This window comes from Candoia aspera, chromosome 7, assembly GCF_035149785.1.
Source record: "Candoia aspera isolate rCanAsp1 chromosome 7, rCanAsp1.hap2, whole genome shotgun sequence".
Classification (NCBI taxonomy): domain Eukaryota; kingdom Metazoa; phylum Chordata; class Lepidosauria; order Squamata; family Boidae; genus Candoia; species Candoia aspera.
The window spans coordinates 44,017,394-44,042,943 of NC_086159.1; the positions used below are offsets into that span (position 1 = coordinate 44,017,394).

Consider the following 25,550-nt stretch of genomic DNA (forward strand, 5'->3'; position numbering starts at 1 on the left):
GACAGCTAGGACCACTGAACAGAGCAGAGCTTAACACAGTGAAAGATGTGCACAGAAAAAGAACATTATCTTAAATAGCATTAATGTGCACGTTAGAGAAATATAGATTATTGATCTTACACACTTAGCCCACCGAAGCATAAAGAATGACACACTTAGACAAAGTAGGTTCAAAAGTAAGTAAAAAGAGTCTTACTGATTTATTTGGTCCAGTTACATCCATCTCAGAAGAAAAGTTCATTAATCTGGTTCTTCTTTCTGTTCCCTAAACTTAATTTACCCTCAGCCCTCACTGCTGCTGAAGACTGCATGGAGAAAGGGGGAACATCCTGATTCTAGGCCCATTGCATGGCCCAAGATAGAAGATCTGGAGCTGCATACTTCATCCCAGATGGTGAAGAAGGAGGAGGTGAGGAATGTGGGAGGGGCAACAAACAGCTTCCTCCAGAAGTACATTGAGAATTTGCAACCTAGAGCGAACTCATCCACATGCTAATGAGGCATGCTGATTTTCTGGGACCTCCAACAACCCTGAGGATAAAAGGCTCTGATTCTTGCCCAAGTTGTAGTCCACCAGAGTCAACTGTTCATTTCCCTTCCACTGGTGGATGACCACCTTGCCACAAAGGGAACCAGCAAGTCTGTTCTTAAGCATACCAGATCATATAGCAGAAAAAAAATGTGTAGTTGCAGCTGGCAGCATACCACCATGGAAGGTACCACACAGCACAGGATGCAGCACACCAACCTAATGTGCAGCTGCATTTTAGGTGCTATGCCTCAGCATCCTTAAGATCATCCTTGGGCTCCTTCTGAGTTCAGCTATTCTTGCTGTCCACACAGACTGATGCAGCATGGCTGATGAGCTCTCCTTGGCTAGGGAATTTGAAGCCATATCTAAAGGATCAATAGGTGAGGAATACGGGGATAACCTTGAAGAAGGAATGCAAGAGCAGTTAATGTGTGCACCAGTACGGCCCTGAGGGAGGGAAGAGTTGAAAAAGAAACTCAAGATTACCCTGCCTTGGTTCTCTTTGGTATAAGAGGAAGCAGAGAGAAAATCTGTCAGGCTTTCAAGATTCTGTTATTATATCCTACAATAGAGTTTCAGTATTTCTTCTGGTCTGTTGGTCTACCTTGAAGGGCTGACAATAAGGGCAGATGAAGACTGGTAAGCCTAGTAGATAAGGTAGCATGGAAACTAATCCTGGCTGTAGTGGGGGTGCAGTCCGAAAGACCAGTTTGCTCACAGATCAATGGCCCACCAACCCCAGTAATATGCATGCTTGCTTTTCCCCAATTCTCAGAGGCTGAGCATTGACTCAGGGTAAGGGAAATGTTTGTTGCATCAATTTTTTTTTACAGTCAGGCAATTGACTGAGTAATGTGTGTGTCTGTGCTTGTGTGCAGGTGAATTGACAGATATTTTAAAAAGCAGAGTGACATAAAATAAAATGCAGCAGAGAGGTAACCTTTCAGGTGGCATGGCTGTGGGTGGTGAGTAAGATAGGTGCATTGGCACATGGACCCGTCCTCCAAAAACAAATGAGGGTTTTTCCTTGTGCCAGGGTGAGGCTGTGTAAATTTGCCCGAAGTCTGCAGAGTATGTAGTATTTAATACTCCATAGATGTGTATTTCATTTTAGATCAAGCATTTTTAGACCCTGTGGGGTCTAAAGCAACGTGTGGCCAAAATTATATTCCAAATAGCAACATATACTCCTTAAATTGTCTCTGATGTCAGTTACATATTTCAGAATCCATATATATGCCCTATGTCTATATTAAAATTTATATGCCTCACTATTATACCCTTTACCTTTTTTCTGCATTCACACTGTGATAATGAACTCAATTTGACTTCTGATTTCAAAGACAATCATTCAAAACACTGAAGAATTAATTATCCCTTTTACCCCTTTCTCTGTAGCTGAACTACATGTTTATAATATCCTGTCATAATTGTGAAGCAATGGTTTTTGCTCACTTGTGAACAAAAGTGAGATTTTACAGAGGCATGTAGTTTACGTTGAATTCACTACCTGTCCATCCGATTTCCGCCACGCCACTGACAGTCCCTGGAGCCCATCGGGGGGCGCTAGCAAGAAATGAACCTAACAAGGAGGCCTTTCTTCGCAAGTCTATGGTTTGTTCGTCTTCCGCTCCCCTTTCCCAGCTTCCTTCCAGCTAGTATTGGTTAATTTGGGTGACTGTAGGTTGCCGACAGCAAAGTTAGCAGCTCCTCCCGGAAGGCAGCTTTTGTCCCTGGGTGCTGCCATGGCGCTTTCTTCGATGCAGCAGGTGTTCGTCTCCGTCGTGCTGGTGCTTTGCGTGTTCGTAGTGATGCCCAGGATATTCAGTGGGGGAGGGAAGTCTCCGCAGAGTGCCAAAACCTCCTCCGGCCGGCCAGCTCCTCATCAGCCCCGACACGGTATCGTACCGGCGCCCATTTCTTCCTTCTTTCACAACCCATCTCTCCGTTGCTGTGCAGAGGGAGATCAAGATGCTAGCGAGGCAGCTGTAATTTTCTTAAGGGGCTCTCCTTGCTTTAGCCCTGCTTGGGGTCGTTTGAAAGATTTAGGTTGAAATTTAGATAGAACCCTGGGCTTACTCCTCCGATGGGTTACATTTTGTTAATGAAAGAGGAGCTGGTTATTGACGTAACAGAGCAAAGGCCCCGCTCATTTTCTTACGCTGCAGCCTGATGAAATTGCCGCAACAGTTCTGCTGATTAAAAGCTCTCTTCTTTCCATGATTTTTTGGCCTGACATCAAAGTTCATTCTGCAGATAGGGGACTTGTGTTAAAAAAAGCTGAATCTAAAGTGCCCTATAGAGGAGCTCCTTTACACCAGCTTCAACTGTAGCTGGAATTACTTGGAGAAGCTGATTCTTCCATAGGCTAGGTCAGCCTTTCCTGAGCTCATGTTGACCACATTTGTTGGGTACTGTGCCCAGCACTTTCTAGTCAGCATGGCCAGTAGGCTAAGGAAAATGGGGATTGTACTCCAACACATTTGGAAGGCACCAAGATGGAGAAGGTTGCTTTGGATTATTTCTTAGATGGCTAAGCAGTTCCTTTTTTGTGTTGTAGAGATGCCTTTCTGTCTCTTTCTCTCTCTCAAGGAAAACCATGCCATGTTCTCTTTATAATAATGTTTTTCTTATTAATGTGTTTATCAACAGAACCCCAGGAAAATCTATACAGATATTGTACATCAGCAGTGAATTCCAGATTACAGCCATAGTTTTATTAACTGGATTTAACTGGCTCTGAATTATTAAAATGTTTATTCTATAGGTGGACCTGAGAAAGTTCGGCATTCACATATGAATTTGGAAACACCTGAAAGTAAAACATACCAAAGCATCCAGCAAATGAGAAATGCAATGGAGAAAGAGTTGAAAACTGAACGGACTAGAGGCAACGGCAAAGAGTTTGCTTTAACCCTAATGCCATTATATGCTATTAGTGTGGGTGTGTTTGCTTTATACAAATTCTTAAAGGTAAGTATTAAAAAGTCAAATCTAGAAGTCCAGTTATATACAGATGGAGTTTTTCTGTAATAAGCGCCTTTATAAATGTGACTTATTTTGCTAAATATACAGTGAAAAGGTGAAAGGTCCCCTGTGCAAGCACCGACTCATGTCTGATCCTTTGGGGGGGACACTGCTTTTGCGATGTTTTCTTGGCAAACTATAGTGGGGTCGTTTGCCATTGCCTTCCCCAGTCATCACCTTCCCCAGCAAGCTGGGTACTCGTTTTACCAACCTCGGAAGGATGGAAGGCTGAGTCGACCTGAGCTGGCTGAGAATCCAGCTTCCGCTGGGATCGAACTTGGGTTGTGGGGAGTTTTTGGTTGCAATACTGCCACCTACCACTCTGTGCCACACAAGGCTGTCAAGAAGAAGAAAGGTCCCCGAGTCATTTTCTGATTCTTTGGGGGATGCCGCTTTCGTGATGTTTTCTTGGCAGACTATAGAGCGGGGTGGTTTGCCATTGCCTTCCCCAGTCGTAATTACCTTTCCTTCATAAAGCTGGGTACTCATTTTACCGACCTTGGAAGGATGAAAGGCTGAGTCGACCTGAGTTGGCTGAGAAACCAACTTCCGCTGGGATCGAACTCCAGTTATAGGGAGAGTTTCAGCTGCAATACTGCCGCCTACCACTCTGTGCCACATGAGGCTCAAATATATAGTGAAGGTGAAAGGTGAATATACGGTATCACATAGAAATTTAATTCCTTATCTTAGTAAACGCTGAGGTAAAAGCTAAATGGCACATATAATCTGATGAAAGGTATCAGTACAGAGCAGTGCAGAGCAGACCTGGAGAACCTGCTTCTCCAGGTCTCCTTGTAGCTTCTGCATGGTTGTGGTGGCAGCTCCCAGGACCTCCCAAGGATACTTTTTGAGACAAAAGGGGGAAATAATGTATATATGAGAAGTAATTAAATTTGTTATATTTTTAATCAAATTGCATTTTGTCCTGGTCTTGCCAACTTTTTGGAAGTTGCATCATGCAACTAAAGTCTTGACCTGAAAAAGGTGGTATATCTTGATTTTATAATCTACTTCATCTGGATATTCTGGATTGCTTAATTTTATTAAAGTAGCAAAACTGAACAGAAATCAATGCAATGTAGGAATATTTTGAGGGGTATGTTATTTTACAGTACTGTTAGTTTATTAGTCTTATATACATTAAATATTTGAGGCTATTACAGAAATTTTGTTTTATTATTTTATAGATGAAATCTCAAGAAGAAAATTTATCAAAAAAAGAAAAAATTGCGGAAGACAAAACAAAAGAAACAGGTAAGAATTGGGTCAGAATGTTTTGCTTATAGTTTTACATCCTTAGTGACCTAGTTCAGACTATCAAATATTAGTTTAATGATGAGATTTATACCTGAGTTCATTAATCACAGCTTCCCCATTGAGACAAAACAAGGTTTATGCCAGTTTTTATTATTGCTTAATTGGTAAGTGGAAAACTCTTTTTGTCTTTATTTAAATTACTGTTCTGTGGTGATGAATTCTCTGCTCATCCAGACAGAGCAGCTTCTCATCCAATGAGAACAACTTCTTACAGGTGAAAAACAGCCAAAAGCTTAATTTACTTTAACTGAAAAGTCAATGTATCAGCAAAGAAAAAAAGTTATGTGGAATTGTGTCTCTTTAAAATCCTTTTTCTTGATTGACATTCTTTTTTTATTGAAAGTTCTTTAAAAAAAATACACAAACTTTTCCAAGGAGTTTCAATGTGAACACACACTTGCATGCATACACACACAAACCACAGAGAGCACCAGCCCCTATTCCCACCATCCCAGAATAAGAACAACCTGGAGAAGAACCACCAAGCTCTGCAAAAGCATCAGGTTAGTGGAAGATGGAGGGACTGTTTTCCCCCAACCAACATAGAGTCCTCATTCCAGGTTCCATTCCTGGACTGTACATGGATTTTTTGGCTGGAAAAAGCAAGGAGGAGATCCAACGACAGTTCCTTCTTCTGTGTTCACTTTGGAGCAATGTGCCAATTCCTTTCAGTACATGATTTCATAAAGAGATGACTTCTTGTCCCCAGAACCCATGACAATGAATTGATCGTCTGTGGAAACATTGCAACTGAGGATGGGGGAAGAGTCTTTAGACTGGCAAATGCTGGCTCCATAAGGTGTCCTCCAGGCATTTAACAGATTATCCTTCCCTGTGCTGACAAACCATTTCCCACAGGAAGCAAATTTCAGTGGGAGGATGCAGTTCTCATGAAGGTGGAGCTGGTACTTCTCAGATTTTGTCACGTGGAGGATGTCAGTGTTTTAGAAGGACTGAATTCACGCTGATATAAATTGCAGTGGATGAATGCAACAACTTTTTGGAGACAAAGCAGAGATTTGATTCTTTGGATTAGAAAGCAGCATAGTTAAAAGCCTTAATGATTGATTCATGTGAAAAGAGAGTCACTGACTTTGAGAATCCTGATAAATAATATACCTCAGACCAGTGTTCAAAGTAAATAAAGACATTCAAGATGAAATAACCCATTTACAAGGCAAAAATAACTTACACCCTCTAAATATTCTTTACAGTGCTGAGAAAGATCACCAGTATTTATGGAGAAATGTATACAGTACATGAGTTCTTTTCCTTCCAGCTATTGCTGGACATTAAAACTACTTATTGTGAGGGTTTCTATTTCAGTTCACTACCGGAATAGCAGTCCTATTGCAATAAAATTTTTTGCTCTGCAAAATGAAATCACATCTGACTTCATAAACACACACAAGCTATTTAGCAAAGTTCTTCTGGCAGCAAAACAGTGACATTAATCTCATTTTAATTTTTAAAGAACATTTTGTTTATCCCTAGATAAACAATATACTGTTTCTATAACTGCATACAAAATGGTTTAATCAACATTCTATTCAAATTGAAACAATTTACATTGGTTATATGAAAGTATTTTTTAATGAATGTTTGGAATTGAGTTATCAATAATCTTAAATTCAATAAAATAGACTGCTAATTAGGCCACCTTGAATATAGCATGACAGTGTAAATATGACCTCAAAAGAAATACAGTCTTAAAATGTATCTAAATGGGGCATTTTGTGTTGATTGTATTGGGGCTAAATCAGCTTAAATTCTTCTTCAGTGCTTTGTGGCTTTGTCTATAGTAGTTTTCTTTGTTAGAAATGGTATTCCATTCTCAGTTCAATCCTTCAAATCTCTATAAAACCATTTTTGAAAAATATCTAGGCATAAAACAGTCTGTTTTGGAACCCGGTAGGAATTCCTTCAGGTGTATTTGTTAGAAAAATATTTTGTTTGAGATCCCACAGCAGAACTGTGGTATTATACTTCCACTTCTGCCTATTGCTTTAGTTTTTTGTTTTAATCCTAAAAATATTTAATCTGAAGTAAATTTCAGTGACTTTAAATAAAATTTAGTGTTATACTGTTAAATGCTCTATACCCCAGATATAAACTTCCTCTGGAAAAGTAAATATAAATCACTTTTTAATTATCTCTGTATTAGTTATTATAATCTTTTTCATGAGTAATGCTAGCTTTTTAAGTGTATATTCCCACTTTTAGAGCATCAGCTTTTGGAACTGGAGCAACATCTTGCACAAACAGAAAAAATGTTAAATTCATTATTGACTCAGTTAGATCCACTTTCAAGCTGGTGAGTAAAATAGACTAAATTGTAGCATTTCATTTAAATAATATGTTGTTTATCTTCAGATATGGCAGAGAACGTTTGTGAACTTAAAATAAGAACAGAAATGCCAATATATCACAAATGAATGGCATGGTTTTTCCATATTTTTGGCAACACTTGTTACAACTCCAGAGCCAGTTTGGTGTAGTGGTTAAGGCATCAGGCTAGAGACTGGGAGACCATGAGTTCTAGTGCCGCCTTAGGCACGAAGCCAGCTGGGTGACCTCGAGCCAGTCACTTTTTCTCAGCTGTAGGAAGGAGGCAATGGCAAACCATTTCTGAAACACCTTGCCAGTAAAACTGCAGGGACTTGTCCAGGCAGTCTCCAAGAATCAGACACAACTGAATGGATTAAAAAAAAAAATTGCAACTGATGTTTCACTGGGACAGTTTTACGCCTTTAGACTATAAATTGCATATTTGTAATTCGTAAAAGGAATAATAATTAAAATTTTACGGTGCCATCATTTTTTTTACCATTTATTTCTTTCAGGCACAGAATTTGTATTTATTGTTGAAAAATTATACCAGTATCATCTTAATGAGGTAGTTTAAAATTTATAACATTAAATATGCCATTAAATAAATGAGAAAATAAAGATACAGCAAGTGTTTTTTATTTCTTTTGTTATGCCTGTGTCTTGAAGTACAACAAGTATGTAAAGATGTCTATAGTTGCTTATGACTACTTTAAAGTGAATATAGCTGGGTTCTATTTCTGCATAATCAAAATAATGGTTTGCAGAGTTGTATTTTAGAACTCTTGCAACAGTGGCTTCTTAATGCAACTAAAAATGTGGTAACTGACAAATAGAAGGAATTTCTAGTACTTTGAAAAGGCTATACTAATATCATTGAACAATTCAATTAAAAATGTTATCAGAGTTTAAGGCAGTAACCTGGTTTGGATATAGTACTAATTTGTGTTTTAGTATTGTATGTTTAAGATCCTGGAATAGCCATAAGACAGTGAGTAGAAGCTTTCATTTCAGTTCCTAAGAATGAGTTTCATATTAGCCTGGTTCTCACCTAATACTGGGTGGGGGTGTATAGAAACAACGTAAACCTCAATTTGGAAATTAGTTTCATTTAAGTGAAATATAGGTACTGTGCTTGTGGTTCATCTAAATTCACCAATAATACAAAACTGCAGGTAATTTAAAAGTAGAAACAAAAGCTTCTGACCTCTCTGAAGCTGTGCCAGAGAAAAATATATAGAAGTGCACATACAGAATCCTTGACTCATTCATGTAATATTAAACCAGTTTATGGTGCCTTCATATGTAATATCCATGAATGAAGAATGGCATCCTGCACCATATTTACCAGGTTCTCTTGACCCTCTGTGTAGTATTTTCAAAAGGAATGGAGTGGCTGCTCTAGGAAGGTTTTCTAGATGTCTACTTCTACCATTACTATTCCATGTCCTAAACATGGATACAACTTATTATTTTAATGGAACTGTAATAATTATTTTCTGTCCTGATTAATTAATTCTGAAGCAGGTTTTTGGCTTTTCAGTATTAATACTTTGGCTTCTGAGCAGAAAGATGAAATTATGGAACAACTTGAGTCCATTAGGAAGCTGATGAAAGAAAGCGGATTGGACAAATCGGCCATGAAACCACAAGGTACTTTTGGGGGATTTTAAAGCTCTCTAATAAATTACTACTTGATAACTGATTATTTTTTAAGAAGGTTTTCCTACTCTAACAAATGTTGCAACGATCTGCATGTTCTTTTGTGCATATGAGTTGGCTTGTTCCATTTGATCTGTTCTAGAAGTTCCAAGCAAGGGCAGAGTTCTTATCGTTTCTCACCCAACTGTCTAACATATAATGTATGACCTATTAACTTGCTTGTTGAGCAAACTGCAACAACTTGCTTTATAATTTAATAGACAACATAAAAATTGGTCATCTATCAAACTATTTTAATGTACTCTGTACTGTCGTTTAAAACAAAATCTCTTCCTTGTTTCTAATTTTATTGGTTTAATTGCAAAAACAGCAACCTAATTATAATGTTGTGTTTCCATGTGCTTTTGTGTGCATTAAGATATTAGCCATACATGTCAAGAAAAGCTTGAAGATCTTATTCAGTCATTCAGTGAACATCCTGAGGCAAAAGTGGATGAGGAGATTTATGAAAAATGTGAGCATGATATCTTATTTGGAGACATGGAGGAGCCTCATGGTGTAAAAAAGTATCAACGCTTTGATCATGAATACTTACTTAGTTCAATGGAAGAACCAAAGAGGACAGACGTGACTATTCAAGATGTAGCAGAATTAGATACTGGGTTAAGAAGACGTCTTAGGAATGAATGAAATAGTTATACTTGGGAAATTGTAATGAATATTACACGTATTATATAATGCACTTTTAAATTCTAAAATATGTTCACATGACTTCTGTATGCTTTAAAATGAGATATTTATGAACATTTCCTATTTATTCTCAATAAAATAATTTCTGCATATAGTACACTGAAAATTCTATACAGTATCATAATCACACATTTTTTCATTTTTTAAGGTTATTAAAGTGTAGGCATGGCCACAGAAGATGTAAGTTTCTATTATATGTCCCTGCAGAAATTATTTACAACAAATATGGAATGTTACTCCTTTGTTAGTTACTTTACATTCCAGTATAACTTTAGTATGGATTATGATTCTGATTTTCTCTTGTTTTGAAACAGTGGAGATAGGTTTATTCCTTTGAGACAAAGTACCTACATTTCTTTACATTAAATCTCAATAAGCTTCAGATTCTGTTGGTTACTGAGCAGTATTGAAAAAATAAAATGTAGCAATTATAATATATGCATCAGGATAGCTAATTATAAGATGAATTGCCAACCACCTTACACTGAATCTGCAGCATATTAGGGTGCATTAATTACAACATTGTTAGCTTTTGGAGAAACCCTTTAGAGAAAGGATGAAGAATGGAACTACAACTACTTTTATAAAAGACTGGAAACCCTTTATAGACTTTTTGCTGAAAATGGATAAAAATGAACCACTAATTTTGGGATTCATTGATTAAAAACGTTTGTTTATGGGAAGAAGAGAACTATGATATGCAATATGGAAGGGTGGAGATGCTCAGTTGCTTCTATGTTTCTTTTTCTTTTACCCTTTTATAATCTTTTTCTGTAGTTTTTAAAATCTTTGTAAAATCATCTTTTAATAAAAATTATGCATTAAAAAAATAGAGAAAGGATGAAGCAGCTGGATCTGTCCAGAATTATTCATTTGCTACACTATGAAGTCCCAGACAATGGCCAATTGTTAAAGATGTAGGAATTGTAAAGAGTATCCAACCCACCCATAAGACAGAATAATAGTAATAATAACAATAGTATAATAATAATAATAAACTATTGATTAGTCAAATGAACATATCAAAAAATTGGGCATCAGCCAGAGTCCTTATGGATTAGCAGCAGCAGCAGCAGCAGAGTAGTACTCATAATCTGCTGCCTTTTAATGACTCGAAATTACCGGACGCCCCGTTAAGTGGAAGAAAGCAAAACCTGGGAGAAACTTACCTCGGAGCATGCAGCTTCTTCCCAAACGACAACCGGACGGAAATCAGGAAAAGGAAACAACCTGCCTAGGGAGCACGCTTCAGACGCTCTGTCGACGCGCGCGCAAAAGGGACGGCGGGCGCGCGAGCTGGACGGTAAGACTCAGGGAAGAAAGCGTAGGCGGGGAGAGGGGAGGGGGGTCGCGCGCGTTCTCTTCTCGTTTGTTTTCGAGGCCACTTTCTAATTTTCAAAGCGGGGCGCGGGGGAGAGGAAAGCGTTTCGGCGTGTTTACTGGAAACCTTGGCAACCATGGCAGCGCGCGCGCGCGCCCCCCACTAAGGGAAATGAGACGCGGGCCGAATATCCTGCCATTAAGAAACAAAACGAACAAACCAAAAATCGCTCATCCTAGCTGTAAGGCGAAATCCGTTGGGGATGCCTATTTTGCCCTTCGCTCTCCTGGTTCTGGGCGACTGTTGGAATTATTTTACCGAAACAAACCGGGTCAACCCAGGTAGAAGGAACCGTCTGCCTCTGAATACGCGCGGAGCGTGTTTTCGGCGTTTTGTCTGATAGGTATAGAGCAGGTGGAGGGAAATGCAGTTTTGTCACTTCCTGCGAAAGTCGCAGATTTGCTTAGTTTGCTAGGAAGTCACAGTTGACGGCGGGCTCTCGAGGCAACAGGTCTCTGTTCTGTGCGAATTTTGGCTGAGAAAACATGGCTACTTCCAGCCGTTCTTCCAAGGCGTAGAAGTTACTGCTCCTGTTCTTGCTGCCCAGCTTCTGCTGTGAAGTCTTGGCGGAATCCGGCTGTGCCCCCCATCTGCAGGCAGCTGGTCGGTTGTGCGTGTTCGTCTGTTGAAACAGGCACTCTGCAGAATGAGAGTCTGGGGGAAACTCTGTCTTCGTACTGTTCTTTGTACCGCCTTTTCCTTCCACCCACACACATATCTGCTTGTGTAAAAAATACGAATGGTACTGGTTGTTAGGGCTATGTAATCTTCAGAAAGGAGCTCTGCAACCTACCTAGGTGTGAACTCCGCATCTGCCTGCTTTTCTTTAAAACAGCCACACTTTGCCCTAGTATCATATGGTGGCTGCAGATAGCCTATTCTAAAATTGAAGTAATATTGGAATTAGTATGGATTCTGGTTGATCATCCATCTCTGATTGCATGGTCAGTCTTCTGGATATACCTATAAGTGTTTTATTGAATGAATATGAGAGGATTGAATACAACTTTGCAAAATATTATTTCACAATTTTTTAAATACCTAGTTTATGTGTTAAGAAATGTGTGTCTTTAGGGCCAATAGTATGCAAGACTGGTTTGAATTACTGTAGCAAGCTGCTTCTGCTGGGATTGGAAAATGACATTCACTGAAGCTGTTTGTTGTAATAAATTCTGCTCAATGCCTTTGAACAGAATTTCAGTTCAACAGAAGATATACTAAAAGTGAAAGAAATGCCTGTTTTGTTTTGCTGAAACCATTCTTATAGCACTTGGTCTTCCCCCACCAGTCACCTTTCTAATTTTAGTTTTCAGCTCCATTTTAAATTGTGAACAATTCAGATGGACTTGGAGATTAAAGGAATTGCTGCATCTCCAAGAGGGCAAGTTCCACTGTCCTCTCAGGTAAATTTAAAATTAACTTTATAAAATTAAAAAAAATGAATGTTCATTTTTAAAACATGAATAAATGTCCATAATTCAAAAAAACTATGCCAAAGATTTTAAGAAGCTAGGAAAAATATAAATATATACGATTGCTATGAATTACAGAATCCAAACTCTTGAAAGACAGCTGTACCTTGTGATCAGAAACATGTGTCTGCATCCATTAACTTTAGAGAAGCACGATTGTACTGTGTAGGCATACATCACTGAAACATGGTTGGGTTTGTGTGTGTGTGGGGTTCCCTCTCTAATAAACCAAGTGTTCCCTCCTGGGTTTGAACGTGGCACCGGGGCAGGGGTGAGGAAGTGGCTGTTGTTATCTGGAAGCCTCTGGTAGCCTTTAGGGGTGCTGCTCCAGACATTACCAGATATGAGACTGTGAGATTGGGCCACAGGGAACAATTGGGACTGCTGCTGGCTTCCCTTCCTCCCTGCAGTTCAGCAGTGTCCCTGCCTAAGCTCTTTGAGGGTATCTGCCCATTTTACCAGGTTAGATAGAGTGGGGACCCTCCAGGTCCTTTCCCTTAAATGTTGCCATCTGGTGGGACTTAGGAAGTACATCTTCTCTGTGGCAGACCTTGCCCTGTGGAACACCTTCCTGCTGAGATATGGCAAGACCCTACCCTCCTAGCTTCCAAGGGCAAAAAAAGAGTTCAAGCGTTGGGGTAGAGTGAGGGTGGAGACTGGTGAAGTTGAATGTTGATGTGTGGGGGAGTGTAGTTTTTGGGGCACTGGGAGTTTCTGTGATAGCTTTATTTTATTATTTTTGCTGTTTCTATGGTTATTTATAGGCCACCCAGAGAGCCAGTTTGGTGTAGTGGCTAAGGCATAAGGCTAGAAACTGGGAGACTGGGAGTTCTAGTTCCACCTTAGGCACAAAGCCAGCTGGGTCACCTTGGGCCAGTCACTCTCTCTCAGCCCTAGGAAAGAGGCAATGGCAAACCACTTCTGAAAAACCTTGCCAAGAAAACTGCAGGGTTTTGTCCAGACAGTCTCTGAGAACAGGACATGATTGAACAGATTAAAAAAAAAAAGCCACCCAGAATTATGGTGCATAAGATGGGCAGCTATATAAGTCTTCTAAAGTAGTAAAAATAACTAAATAGATACCATTTTTATTGGCTATTGAAATAATGTTTCAGAAAACTTAATATTATTAAAATGAGTAACTTACTCTTTCAAATAGCAAGCTGATGTACTTACTCATACTGGGCTCTTCAACTATCTGCTTGAAAGGGCAAGTTGATATGTTTCTCCCCAAGTAATTTGAAAGAAGCATCTGGTTTTGGCAGTATTTGTTTATATATTATCTCCAATATAGAAGAAAACGTCATTAGGTAGTAAAAAGAGGAGGAAGGTTTCTACCCTACCCCATGGGATATCCATATTACCTCCCAGGGCTCCAGTTCCCAAACTTCAGAAGAAATTAAATAATTTAATTTTTATTCAGCTGTATTGAAAAGGAACCCACCACAGTTTGGTACAAGATGGGTGGCTATATAAATGTTTGAAATCAATCAATCAATCAGTTTTCTGTAGATAAACTTGTTACTCCATGAAATACCACAGAACTGACCAAACTCTTTAAAATGTCTAGCTTCCATTCCCTTGGATTTCCCTTTAATTGAACTACTGCTCTGTAGTAAATTTAATTTCCCCACAGTCTTTCTTTCGTTCTTTTTAAAATTTGACTCTCATTTAATGTTCAGAGTTTCACAGAGTAGGGAGGAACATGAAAACAAACAGATAAACAAAAGCTTTTTGTTCTTTTTTAGGGTTGGAGGCCAAACACAAGATTAAGCCATGGTCCTCGACCAGCAGAGTAAGTTTATTTTTCTTTTTAAAAATTTCTGTGCAAAACACATACTAAATTAAAACAAATCAAATGGTTTAAGGAACACTCTTTTCCTTTAAAATATTTCTGAACTAGGGGTGTCACATTGAGTTTGGCAGGCAGCTGAGTGAGGATGACAGTGCAAAGAAAGCAGTGTCCTGTGTTCTGACATCAAATCGTAATTCTGCTTTATATATCTTGCCAAATATTTGAGTGATGGAATTAAATTTGCTGAGTAGTAGGGGTAGTGTCAGATTCAGGAGTTGTGTAGCCGCATGAAACGTTTCCACTGGCTGCAAGTTCTGTATGTGTTTTAAGTTATTCAAGCAGACACTTTAATTTCATTGTTTTTAACTCTAATGTCACATTTTTCTTTTGCTAATATTGATTTGAAGTTGCAGTTTTCGAAGGGAGATTGGCAAAAATTGCTACTCTTTTCTATAAACATGAAGTTCTCTGGCTGTCTGGATACAGTTGCTTGAAAACTAAAAGTGATTAATATTGGAATTCCTCAAATATATATTTATGTTTATATCTCACCTTTCCTTTAGGAGCTCAAAGCAGCATACACAATATTTTTCCTCTATAATTATGCTTTACTAAAATATTTAACAATGTAGATACTTGAATGTTGATAGATTGAGAACTAATGCTTAAGATTAGGAGCTGTAGGTATAATGTTTAGTTCTGTAGAGTAAAATACTATTACTTCAGCATTCTGTTTGTAAAGTATATGAATACATTTTGTATATATGTAAAACAATTTTGCACAAACCTATGTAAATATATTTTATTGGAATTATATTTAAAGATGTTTGGGATTGTAGGGTGGGACAAAGAGTTTTTATGCAAGCAAATAGAGGGATACATTGTTCCTGCTAAGGATTGTTTGAATCAGATATGTGGAATCTTTAGAATTATATGCAAGAGAATTTAGGAGGATTGTGAAGGTAGAATACTAGGACTGATTTCTAACTAATGGGCTAGAAGCTTCAAGTTAGTATAAATACAGACTGATGATAAAGGTCTTGCTAAGCACTTTTCTCCATCTTAACATTGTAATTAATTGGTAATCTCTCAATCTGTTTCACAGGGATCTATATTATGCTCACATGCCACAGATTAATAGTGATCTATATGCTTTCTTTTCTTAATTAAGATTCAGATACAGATCACATTTAATATAGATTGTTGTTGTTTATTCGTTTAGTCGCTTCCGACTCTTCGTGACTTCATGGACCAGCCCACGCCAGAGCTTCCTGTCGGTCGTCAACACCCCCAGTTCCCCCAGGGTCGAGTCCGTCACCTCTAGAATATCATCCATCCATCTTGCCCTTGGTCGGCCCCTCTTCCTTTTGCCTTCCACTCTCCCTAGCATCAGCATCTTCTCCAGGGTGTCCTGTCTTCTCATTATGTGGCCAAAGTATTTCAGTTTTGCCTTTAATATCATTCCCTCAAGTGAGCAGTCTGGCTTGATTTCCTGGAGGATGGACTGGTTGGATCTTCTTGCAGTCCAAGGCACTCTCAGAATTTTCCTCCAACACCACAGTTCAAAAGCATCGATCTTCCTTCGCTCAGCCTTCCTTATGGTCCAGCTCTCACAGCCATATGTTACTACAGGGAACACCATTGCTTTAACTATGCGGGCCTTTGTTGTCAGTGTGATGTCTCTGCTCTTAACTATTTTATCGAGATTTGTCATTGCTCTTCTCCCAAGGATTAAGCGTCTTCTGATTTCCTGACTGCAGTCAGCATCTGCAGTAATCTTTGCACCTAGGAATACAAAGTCTTTCACTGCTTCTACATTTTCTCCCTCTATTTGCCAGTTATCAATCAAGCTGGTTGCCATAATCTTGGTTTTTTTGAGGTTTAGCTGCAAGCCAGCTTTTGCACTTTCTTCTTTCACCTTCATCATAAGGCTCCTCAGCTCCTCTTCACTTTCAGCCATCAAAGTGGTATCATCTGCATATCTGAGATTGTTAATGTTTCTTCCAGAGATTTTAACTCCAGCCTTGGATTCCTCAAGGCCAGCTTGTCGCATGATGTGTTCTGCATACAGGTTGAATAGGTAGGGTGAGAGTATACAGCCCTGCCGTACTCCTTTCCCAATCTTAAACCAGTCTGTTGTTCCGTGGTCTGTTCTTACTGTTGCTACTTGGTCGTTATACAGATTCTTCAGGAGGCATACAAGATGACTTGGTATCCCCATACCACTAAGAACTTGCCACAATTTGTTATGGTCCACACAGTCAAAGGCTTTAGAATAGTCAATAAAACAGAAATAGATGTTTTTCTGAAACTCCCTGGCTTTTTCCATTATCCAGCGGATATTGGCAATTTGGTCTCTAGTTCCTCTGCCTTTTCTAAACCCAGCTTGTGCATCTGGCAATTCTCGCTCCATGAACTGCTGAAGTCTACCTTGCAGGATCTTGAGCATTACCTTACTGGCATGTGAAATGAGTGCCACTGTTCGATAGTTTGAACATTCTTTAGTGTTTCCCTTTTTTGGTATGGGGATATAAGTTGATTTTTTCCAGTCTGATGGCCATTCTTGTGTTTTCCAAATTTGCTGGCATATAGCATGCATTACCTTGACAGCATCATCTTGCAAGATTTTGAACAGTTCAGCTGGGATGCCGTCGTCTCCTGTTGCCTTGTTATTAGCAATGCTTCTTAAGGCCCACTCAACCTTACTCTTCAGGATGTCTGGCTCTAGCTCACCGACCACACCGTCAAAGCTATCCCCGATATTGTTATCCTTCCTATACAGGTCTTCTGTATATTCTTGCCACCTTTTCTTGATCTCTTCTTCTTCTGTTAGGTCCTTGCCATCTTTGTTTTTGATCATACCCATTTTTGCCTGGAATTTACCTCCAATGTTTCTAATTTTCTGGAAGAGGTCTCTTGTCCTTCCTATTCTATTGTCTTCTTCCACTTCCGCGCATTGCTTGTTTAAAAATAATTCCTTATCTCTTCTGGCTAACCTCTGGAATTTTGCATTTAATTGGGCATATCTCCCCCTATCACTGTTGCCTTTTGCTTTCCTTCTTTCTTGGGCTACTTCTAGTGTCTCAGCAGACAGCCATTTTGCCTTCTTGGTTTTCTCTTTCTTTGGGATGTATTTTGTTGCCGCCTCCTGAACAATGCAGTCCCTTAAATCTATTCTTCACCTCCACTGCATATTCCTTAGGAATATTAGTGAGCTCATATCTAGCTGATCTGTGGGGTCTTCCCTAATCTCTTTAGTCTGATCCTAAATTGTGCAATAAGAAGTTCGTGATCTGAACTACAGTCAGCTCCAGGCCTTGTTTTTACCGACTGTACAGATGTCCGCCACCTTTGGCTGCAAAGGATGTAATCAATCTGATTTCGGTGTTGTCCATCTGGTGAAGTCCATGTATAAAGCCGTCTCTTAGGTTGTTGGAAGAGAGTGTTTGTTATGCAGAGTGAATTGTCTTGGCAAAATTCTATCAGCCTGTGTCCTGCTTCGTTTTGTTCTCCCAGGCCATACTTACCTGTAATTCGAGGTGTCATTTGACTGCCCACCTTAGCATTCCAGTCTCCTGTGATGAAAATAACATCTCTTTTAGGCGTGTTGTCCAGTAGGTGCTGCAGATCCTCATAGAACTGCTCTACTTCAGCTTCTTCAGCATTTGTGGTTGGGGCGTATATTTGGATCACTATGATGTTAGATGGCTTGCCCTGAATTCGAATTGAGATCATTCTGTCGTTTTTTGGGTTGTATCCAAGCACTGCTTTAGCCACTTTACTATTAATTATGAAGGCTACTCCATTTCTTCTGTGGTCCTCTTGTCCGCAGTAGTAGATCTGGTGGTCATTTGATGTGAAGTGGCCCATTCCAGTCCATTTCAGTTCACTGACGCCCAGAATGTCTATCTTTAATCTTGACATCTCACCAATAACCACATCCAATTTGCCCTGGCTCATAGATCTTACATTCCAGGTTCCAATGGTGTGTTGATCCTTAGAACATCGGATTCGCCGTTCACCACCAGCACCGTCGGCCGCTAGCCGTCCTTTCGGCTTTGAGCTAGCTGCGTCATCACGTCTGGGGCTAGTTGAGCTCATCCTCTGTTCCTCCCCAGTAGCGTTTTGACCATCTTCCGACCTGGGGGTCTCATCTTCCGATGGTATACCGACATATCTCTGGTTGTACTGATCCATTTAGTTTTCACGGCAAGAATACTGAGGTGGGTTGCCATTACCTTCCCCAGGGATCGCATTTAGTCTGACCTCTCTGTCATGACCTTCCCGTCTTGGGTGGCCCTTCACGGTTTAGCTCATGGCATCATTGAGGTGCTCAAGCTCCAGCACCACGACAAGGTAACGATCCTTTGCTGAAGTTAATATAGATACTTTCTGTATTTATACAAACTTGATATAAGGGGAAGGTGATTTGTATGACTATAAACAACCAATATGCTATCAATTAATTGTAGGAGATAATAGAAATGGATGATTTTGACTTGCTGGTTTTTAATGGAAATGTAAAAAAAAATTCTCAAATACTACTTCATTTGCTTTCTGAAAAAAAAAGTGGTATTTTTTTTCCTTTAAGTCATTTTTTAAAAGACTAGCAAACCTATTTTGAAGGAAAATATTGGTGACATCTGAAAATTGGAGAAGTTTAAACCTGAATTATACTTTTAAATTTCTAATTCTCCGTAGAGTGCCATGTCTTGACTTGGGAAAGTTGGGAGATTCAGAAGATGAGGTAATAGCTATTTATTCTTTTGGAAATTATTAAAAATATGCAAATACCAAATATGGCGGTTATTAGAATGCAAATACTGGAACAGAAATGAAAACAAATCTCATGGCCTGCCTTAGTTTTTACTTGATTGTCATTTGCTAATTTTCCCAGATTTATATAAATATTTTTTAAGAAGCTTGTATGCAGCTGTATTTGTCGGTTGGTCATTTAATAACTGAAAAACTCTTTCTCTTTTATCATCTTATTTTTATGTGAAACTCCATGTTCAGTATTAACCTATACAAGTCTGTAGTAACTACTATACATTCTGAGAACAAAATCAGCTGTCAACTATGACAATTTGGATATTAAGATTAGATTTATCCAGAGTATGGAAAAGGTATTGCTAAGTATAAAAAGGCCTAATTTAGACTAAATTAGCAATTCTACTACCATGGCTGCTTGTTTTCACCCTAATTTCATGGGCAACATATCACTTTAATAAATTACTATTATTAATTATTTTAAAAGTTTAGATTATTGCTAAGGTATTCTTTATATGTGCCTTTTCTAAGCATACATTCAGTAATAGACCTAGTTGGCTGTGTACATATTCAGCCTGGCACACATTATTGGTGTATTGTTTTCTGCTACAGATCAAGGTTACTATGGTAACTAATCATTTTGGTTGAATTCATTCAAGAGGTTGAATGTAATTGTCCTCTTTTTAGGTGTTAATAGTTGCATAGCCTGAAGCAAGGGCAGTTTGCTTGTTACTTAGTCGCTTCTCTTTAGGCTTGCAGAGAGTATGCAGCTGAGAGAAATCTCTCCTCTCTGAGCGTGTGTGAGTGCACAAAGCCTGTAAATATGTTCTTGTGCTGTAAATAAATTTATTTTTATAGAAATGCCTGGTGTGTGACTTTTCTGATCTCTCCTGGGCCAAATGCTTTCTAGCACTCTGCCAACACACATGCCCATGATATACTGTACCTCCCAGGTTTCTTCTTGGTTTTAATTCAAAAAGAAGGAAATTAAAAACAAACAAAAACCAAATAATTCTTTAATTTCAGCTAAATAGGTGCGGTTACGTGATGCCCATTTTACCACATTATATACATCTGATTTGTGATTAAATGCTTGACACATCAAAAATAATATTGATGAGTAGCAAATCTGAGCAAGAAAACTTGAGTAATTTGCCTATCTGCATTGGTGTGTGTTAACAGGATCTGTTTCCATCATCTGAAGAATTTGAATTTTCCGAAATTTTAGATGAATTTATTTAATTAGAGTAAAGTAAATGCTTCCCCAGTTACGACTGGGGAGGGCAATGGCAAAATACCACGCTATAGTCTGCCAAGAAAATGTCATGAAAGCGACGTCCCCCTAAAGGTTCAGACATGACTTGGTGCTTGCACAGGGGACCTTTCACCTTTCATAAATGCTTTCTTATGTTTTAGGATGGAGATAACGGCATACCTTACAGTGCTGGACGACCTCACACCGGTCCTCCACGTCCACCTTCATCTTTTAGGGGGGGCACTCAGTTACAAAGTACTCACACACAGTATCATAATTTAGAACAGGTAAGTTGGCTTATTGATGGAAGTATTTTCAAGCATGATGACTCTTCCAGAAACAAATCTCATCTAAATGTATGTGACTCAACTAAATCAGTTTAGTTTAAATTATTAGCATTTATTGTTTTTTTAGGAAAGATAGATAAAATACAGTCAACAGAGTTACATGATGACAAAATAATACATAAGTTTTCACTTATTCAGAATTCTTAAGCATATGAGATAATAAAAATTAGGAAACAGACCATTGAGAAAACCAAAGACAGATTCCATTGCAGTTATGGGATCTGTCATGGTATGAAGGTAAATAGAATACTTTCAACTGATGCTCTACTTAGTGCTCTCAGGGTGTCAAATTCCTGAGACATAATGACAATTGTATAAGCATTTTGTGTATTGGAGTACTTAATTTCTTTATTTTGAAATAACAGTGACCATTCTTGGGTAATTTGTATTAGTGAAAATAACTGAAATATACTGACTTTTAAAAAAAAATCCTTGATTTCTAAATAATATTTTGGATAATGTGATCTTGTTCACTGTTCTACTTATATTCCCATCCAGATCTTGATCCAATATGGAGCTCTATTTATACTATGGCTATACTATATTCAGTTTTAGAATCCTACTTACTTCTGAAACTCTGTCAGACACAAATCAAGCTTCTCATATGCATGGTTAATAGCACCATTATTTGGTAGACCCATTTATTATGATAGAACATCTGGGTGCACAAATGCGATGCAAATGGTCCACAGCTGTCCTTCTCCCAGATTGCTAGATTTTGACACCAGAATTTAAAAATGGAAATCTTTCTACCTGTTTGGTTCTGGATCACAGCCAGTATGTTAGAATTGTACTTTATAGTCCTGTTATGCTTACCTAGAAGAATGTATTTGATACAGCTTACTTTTAAGTAGAAGTGGATAGGATTAATAGTTAGTATTGCTAATATTCTGACAAAGTTCATATCTGATTTTGTTCTTCATTATAATACCATACTACACTTGTTAATTCGTTTAAATTATGAATTTTTAAAGGAGAGAGTACTGTCAATGTGAACTTTCTTCTCTTTTTATTGTATAGGCCGCAAGGAGACCTGATCTGAAGAAAATTGAGGTAAATAATTTAAGAAGTAAATGAAACACACTTTTAAAGTTTGCTATTCCAAAATGAGCTTTTTTGTGTAGATGATGCTGATGATATGTGTAATTTCTTCTGCTACTCTGAAATGAATCCCATTAGTAAAAAAAGTAACTTTACATTTTCAATTTTTTTGTTTTTGATTTGCAGTTAAATTGTAGCTATATTCTAGATACTTGTAGGACATCTTGCATCTCTGCTAATTTGAACAACTTGAGTTGGACAATTGATAAATATTTAAAAGTTACATTTAACTGAATCAGATATCATTATTATTGCTCTGATTATTTATTTTCAGCTTTCTCCACAGCAGCAAAAAACAATTCCGGAAAATCTGCCGCTCCCAACAGATACATACAAGCTGAAATATCAACAATATGAAGCAGAAATGAAAGAGGGATATAAACAGTATTCTCAGAGAGCTGCAAAAAAGAGAACAAATTATAACCAGTTTAATGAACTTCCAGGCAGGATAGCTGAAAAAAAGGTAACGTTCATCCATGACCTGACATAACAACTCTTCCTAAAATACTGTAGCGAGACTAGCCCCACTAAAGCAAGGGTAACACATAAGGTATAATATGGACAATCTAGAGGGTAATGTTTAGATTTCTGGTATGGACTAATAGGGGAGTTAGGCCTTTTTTCCAAATCTTTCTTTTTCCAACATCTGTCTATTCAACTACTTATTTTTTCTCCCTTTGAAGCACACTGTGTTTCCCTTTTCATTTCACAGTTCTGTGTTCCATTTCTTTGCATTTTAGTTTGCATATAGTTGCCTGGCTAATTTGCTTTCTCATTTTTGCCCTTGGTGATTTGAGAATTTGCACTGATAATTCATCTTACCATGCGGCTGCTTATTTACTCTTTCAGGTTGATTCCTTGATCTTTTGGATGGGTTATGGCCTCTCTGACATCATGCAAAAGAAAAACAATCTTCTTCAGTATTTGTTTACTGTCTACTTTCTCAATATTTTGTGTTCAGTTGATGAATCTTTTGGTTTTCTTCAAAGCATTGACTCTTCTCTCTTTGCTTGGCTTCTTTCTGTACATTAGAGTTTGTCTTCATGTGTGTTTTTAGCCCTTGACTCATTGGTCCTACTGTCCCCCTAAACTATTCCCCTCTCATCTGAATCTCTTGCTATTTCCTTTCATTTGGTATTTCTGATTATATACTTCTACACCTGAGCATCTCTGGAAAACATAATCAATGGCTGACATTGTCTTTTGTAAATGCACCATTCTTGGACATGCACTATTAGGATGCTAAAGGATATCAGCTTATCCATGCCTTCATTTCCCATATCTTCTGTATAATTTTAAATTTGAGCCTGTTGGAATAGGGATATGTTGGCATAATACATATTTCATACCTAAATACAACACTGCTTTTCATCTGTAGTGTACTGATACACAGAATAAAACCAGATATTCCCCTGGGGTGGATAAGCTGCATTAAGTGTCAAAATCCTACTGGATGGTAGGGAGAGACTGCATCTGTTCTGCCAAGTGTCCAAGCAGTGATCAGGTGCTCAAACAATTGGTTCTTTTAGATCCAGAGACAATAAGCATGCCAGTGGATAAAGAAACTTTAAACATTATTATAAACTTAAGTAAACAGAGTTAAGCAGAAACACAGTTTAAACCAGAAACACAGTTTAGGCAGATTAAACAAAAGTATAAAAAGCATAGCCTACAGAAAGAAATCATACATACCAAGCAAGGTGATACCCAATCCCTTTTATGTTGCCAGGAGCCTCCTGACCAAGGCAACGGGAACCCCCCAGGGTGGCAATATTGTTCTACAGCACCCAGTACACTGGATCTAAACAGAAGCTCCCAAACTCCAAAACAATTTCAAGGGTTTTATCCAAGTCTGGCCCTTAAACCTTCTGACCATGTTTCCATGGTTGCAGGCTACAAGACCTGACCTTGACTAGGAAGCTTCCCAAGGCCCAAAAACACCTGTCTATGACATCATCCAAGAGCCTGGGAAGTTTTATAGATCTTAACAAAACAATCTGGGGGTTTTCTCTTATCTCTCTCCCCACTCCAAACAAATATATGTTCTGGAGGGCTGTTCGAGGAGTGGACTTACAAACTTTCAATCTTGTGGTCTTATCCCCCCATGCCAAACAGAACTAAAAACAAGCCAATTAAACATCAGCATAACTCAACATAAACTCTAATCTTCTTTGTGTGAGGGAGAAAATCAACATTTGTCACTTAACTCCTCAAGATAACAATGGTCTTCCTCATTTCCACTACAGCATCCAGCCAGCAGTATCATATACAGAACCTTTTTTGTATCGCCATGTGAACACTGTCATGCAAATCTGAAAATCTTCTACTACTCTTGTGGGTTTCTGGCTTAAAATAATACTTTAAAACTGTTTGTTTATTTCCTAGTGTGTGAATATTCAGCAACTCCTGTAAGACCAGAGATAACATTCAAAATATTTCACATAATGGATTTTTATTTATTTTAGCAGAAACAAATGCTACATACTTATAACCACAGGACTCATAAATACCTCAGTATTTATATTCTTTTGAATTTCTGGAAAATTCCAAAAGGAGAAGCTAGGTAGAGGAAATATTTATAGGTTACTTCCTGTGCATTTAGCAGTAAGGAATTAAAATGAAATAAAAGGTAGCAATAACACTCACTGGAACCACCAATTTCATCCAAATATTATGTTTTGTTTCCACATAGGATTTACAGCCTGAAAACCAAAGAATGGACAAATGCACAGTTCTTGATGAGAAAGCCCTTTTGCAGCAGTGTTATACAAACAAACCATACACTATGCAGCATAGCATAAGAAAATTGGATGCTGTAAGTTTTATGGGATAAATTACAGTGCTTGAATAATAGCATATGCTATTATAGTTAAGTAATATAAATAAGCAAATTTAACACAACTTGGTATAGTGCCCTTCTAGCTTAAGTGCACAGATACTGATTTTTCATCGAGTGCATAGATGAAATGGTACTACTGTTGAAACTATTTTCAGTTCCTTACTATTTTTACTTTCCATTAAGTATTTATACAAAACATTATTAAAATATGTTAAAACTGAGTTAAACATGTATCAAGATGGTATAGCACCAGTTTCATGTCCGTGAGCATGCATGGGTCGATGGCTGAACAGATGTTAAGAAATTTTTATTCATTTATTAGATTTATAGTCTTCCTTTCATTCCGGAAAGTAAGGCAGTGTGCATAATGCTTTGCCTTCCTTTTCCCCAAACAGTTCTGTAAGGTGGTGTTGAGAGAGAATGACTGGTCCAAAGTCATCCAGAGGGCTTCCGTGAATGAGGGTAGACTAGAACCTGAGTGTCCTGCTCCTAGTGCAACCCTTTAACAACTACACAATTTGTAAATTTCACTGTAGTTACAGTTTAGGATAAGTAACTATGTGTGTGACTCTACTTTGAAACAAAGTTTCAAAGTTTTAGGATTTCCTTCCTATGAAGCTTGCCCATATTGTAGCTATTCAAATTAAATCCAGTTCAATAAAAATGAATGGTTTTTTCTCACAGATTAAGGTTCTGGTTAATTATTTGTAAAACCTTACAACAAGGTAGAATTTTATATCTATCTTAGTTTTAAAACAACAATCCTTACTGCTTAATGTTAAGGGCACTAAGTCCTATGCTTTAAAGCTTATTGCACTTTTAGCAATATTTTTTGAACTACTGAAATGATATTTTTTTCTGTTCAATGGTTACTTTGCAGGAAGAAGTAGCAGCAGAAAGAAAAAAACAAACTGTAGTGGAACAAGTGATGATAGATCAGTTATCTAGGTAAGATAACAAAATGCTGATTA

General features: G+C 38.1%; 2 protein-coding genes across 2 annotated transcripts in view; both read left to right on the plus strand.

Moving 5' to 3' along the window:
* Positions 1–854: 854 nt before the first annotated feature.
* Positions 855–10,050, plus strand: CCDC107 (coiled-coil domain containing 107). Its single transcript, XM_063309340.1, has 7 exons — positions 855–912; positions 2,141–2,431; positions 3,300–3,505; positions 4,750–4,816; positions 7,103–7,193; positions 8,751–8,860; positions 9,288–10,050. Exons 1-7 carry the CDS (start codon positions 855–857, stop codon positions 9,557–9,559), a joined length of 1,095 nt encoding a protein of 364 aa, XP_063165410.1. The 3' UTR covers positions 9,560–10,050.
* A 1,325-nt stretch (positions 10,051–11,375) lies between these two features.
* Positions 11,376–25,550, plus strand: part of CAPS2 (calcyphosine 2) — a 30,714-nt gene continuing 16,539 nt past the window's right edge. The window contains exons 1-8 of the mRNA XM_063309057.1: positions 11,376–12,403; positions 14,221–14,267; positions 18,969–19,014; positions 20,454–20,579; positions 21,660–21,692; positions 22,015–22,203; positions 24,433–24,555; positions 25,460–25,527. Of these exons, the coding sequence (XP_063165127.1) occupies positions 12,341–12,403; positions 14,221–14,267; positions 18,969–19,014; positions 20,454–20,579; positions 21,660–21,692; positions 22,015–22,203; positions 24,433–24,555; positions 25,460–25,527 (695 nt within the window). The 5' untranslated portion in view covers positions 11,376–12,340. The remainder of the gene's footprint in view (positions 12,404–14,220; positions 14,268–18,968; positions 19,015–20,453; positions 20,580–21,659; positions 21,693–22,014; positions 22,204–24,432; positions 24,556–25,459; positions 25,528–25,550) is intronic.

Excerpts from the sequence above, each read along its gene's own strand:
- CCDC107 (XM_063309340.1), top strand. The coding sequence starts at position 855 with ATGGCTGATGAGCTCTCCTTGGCTAGGGAATTTGAAGCCATATCTAAA. Across the intron at positions 913-2,140 it reads CATATCTAAAGGATCAATAG|TCTATGGTTTGTTCGTCTTC; the intron begins GTGAGGAATACG and ends TTTCTTCGCAAG. Across the intron at positions 8,861-9,287 it reads ATCGGCCATGAAACCACAAG|ATATTAGCCATACATGTCAA; the intron begins GTACTTTTGGGG and ends GTGTGCATTAAG.